General features: G+C 39.6%; 1 protein-coding gene across 1 annotated transcript; it reads right to left on the bottom strand.

Moving 5' to 3' along the window:
• Positions 1-64: 64 nt before the first annotated feature.
• On the bottom strand, positions 65-735 carry LOC112094882 (chaperonin CPN60-like 2, mitochondrial; the record flags this gene model as incomplete). Its single annotated transcript, XM_024176589.1, has 4 exons — positions 65-170; positions 259-362; positions 461-560; positions 640-735. Coding segments are annotated over 4 exons (406 nt in total), but the record flags the coding sequence as incomplete, so codon positions are not given.
• Between the last annotated feature and the right edge of the window lie 55 nt (positions 736-790).

The raw sequence follows: 790 nt of genomic DNA, 5'->3' as shown, positions 1-790 counted from the left end.
AGGAGAAAGGTGAAAATCTTCAATGGGTTGAGTTTTGGTTTCCTGATAATTTTAAGGAACAAACCTTTAGCAGCATCATAGCCCAAGTTATAATCGTCCTGTTCCAGCAATTTTCCGAGAACCAATGCACCATCAAAACCAGCATTCGTGGCTATCGTGAATGTGGGAGCCTGCAGTAAGTAGACCAAAATATCGACTATTAGGAAATATTGAGAAACAGAAAAGGCCACAAACAATAGGAGATCCCCACAAAACAACCTTGATAGCGTTCTGGATTATTTGTACGCCTATTTTCTGGTCTCCATTTTGAGTCTGAAGATTCTCTAAAGCTTTTGACGCATACAAGAGAGCGACACCACCACCTAGTAGAAAGACATAAAGTTATAAAAATGCTTGGGGCAACAACAACATACTTAAATAGACGGTCAGAGAGAAGGAAAAAAAAGAAAAAAGCACTAACCTGGCACAATACCCTCTTCCACAGCTGCCCTTGTAGCATTTAGAGCATCTGTTACCCTATCTTTCCTTTCCCCAACTTCAGCCTCACTAGCCCCTCCAACCTGTAAGAAAATTTTCAGTTAAAAATAAGAGCTTAAGAACTAAAAACCATGTGACAGCAATAACAAAAAGTGGACATACCTTAAAAACCGCTACACCACCGGATAGCTTTGCTAGCCTCTCCTGCGCTTTCTCCTTGTCAAACAAGGCAGTACTCTTTTCCATTGCCGTTCTTAGCTGGATCATTAGAACAAATAAACAAATAAAGTTCTGGAAAAAAAACCAAAAAAAA

This window comes from Morus notabilis, unplaced genomic scaffold, assembly GCF_000414095.1.
Source record: "Morus notabilis unplaced genomic scaffold, ASM41409v2 C11314438, whole genome shotgun sequence".
NCBI lineage: Eukaryota > Viridiplantae > Streptophyta > Magnoliopsida > Rosales > Moraceae > Morus > Morus notabilis.
The sequence above is the reverse complement of the archived record's forward strand: the minus strand, read 5'-3'. Positions and strand labels throughout refer to the sequence as shown.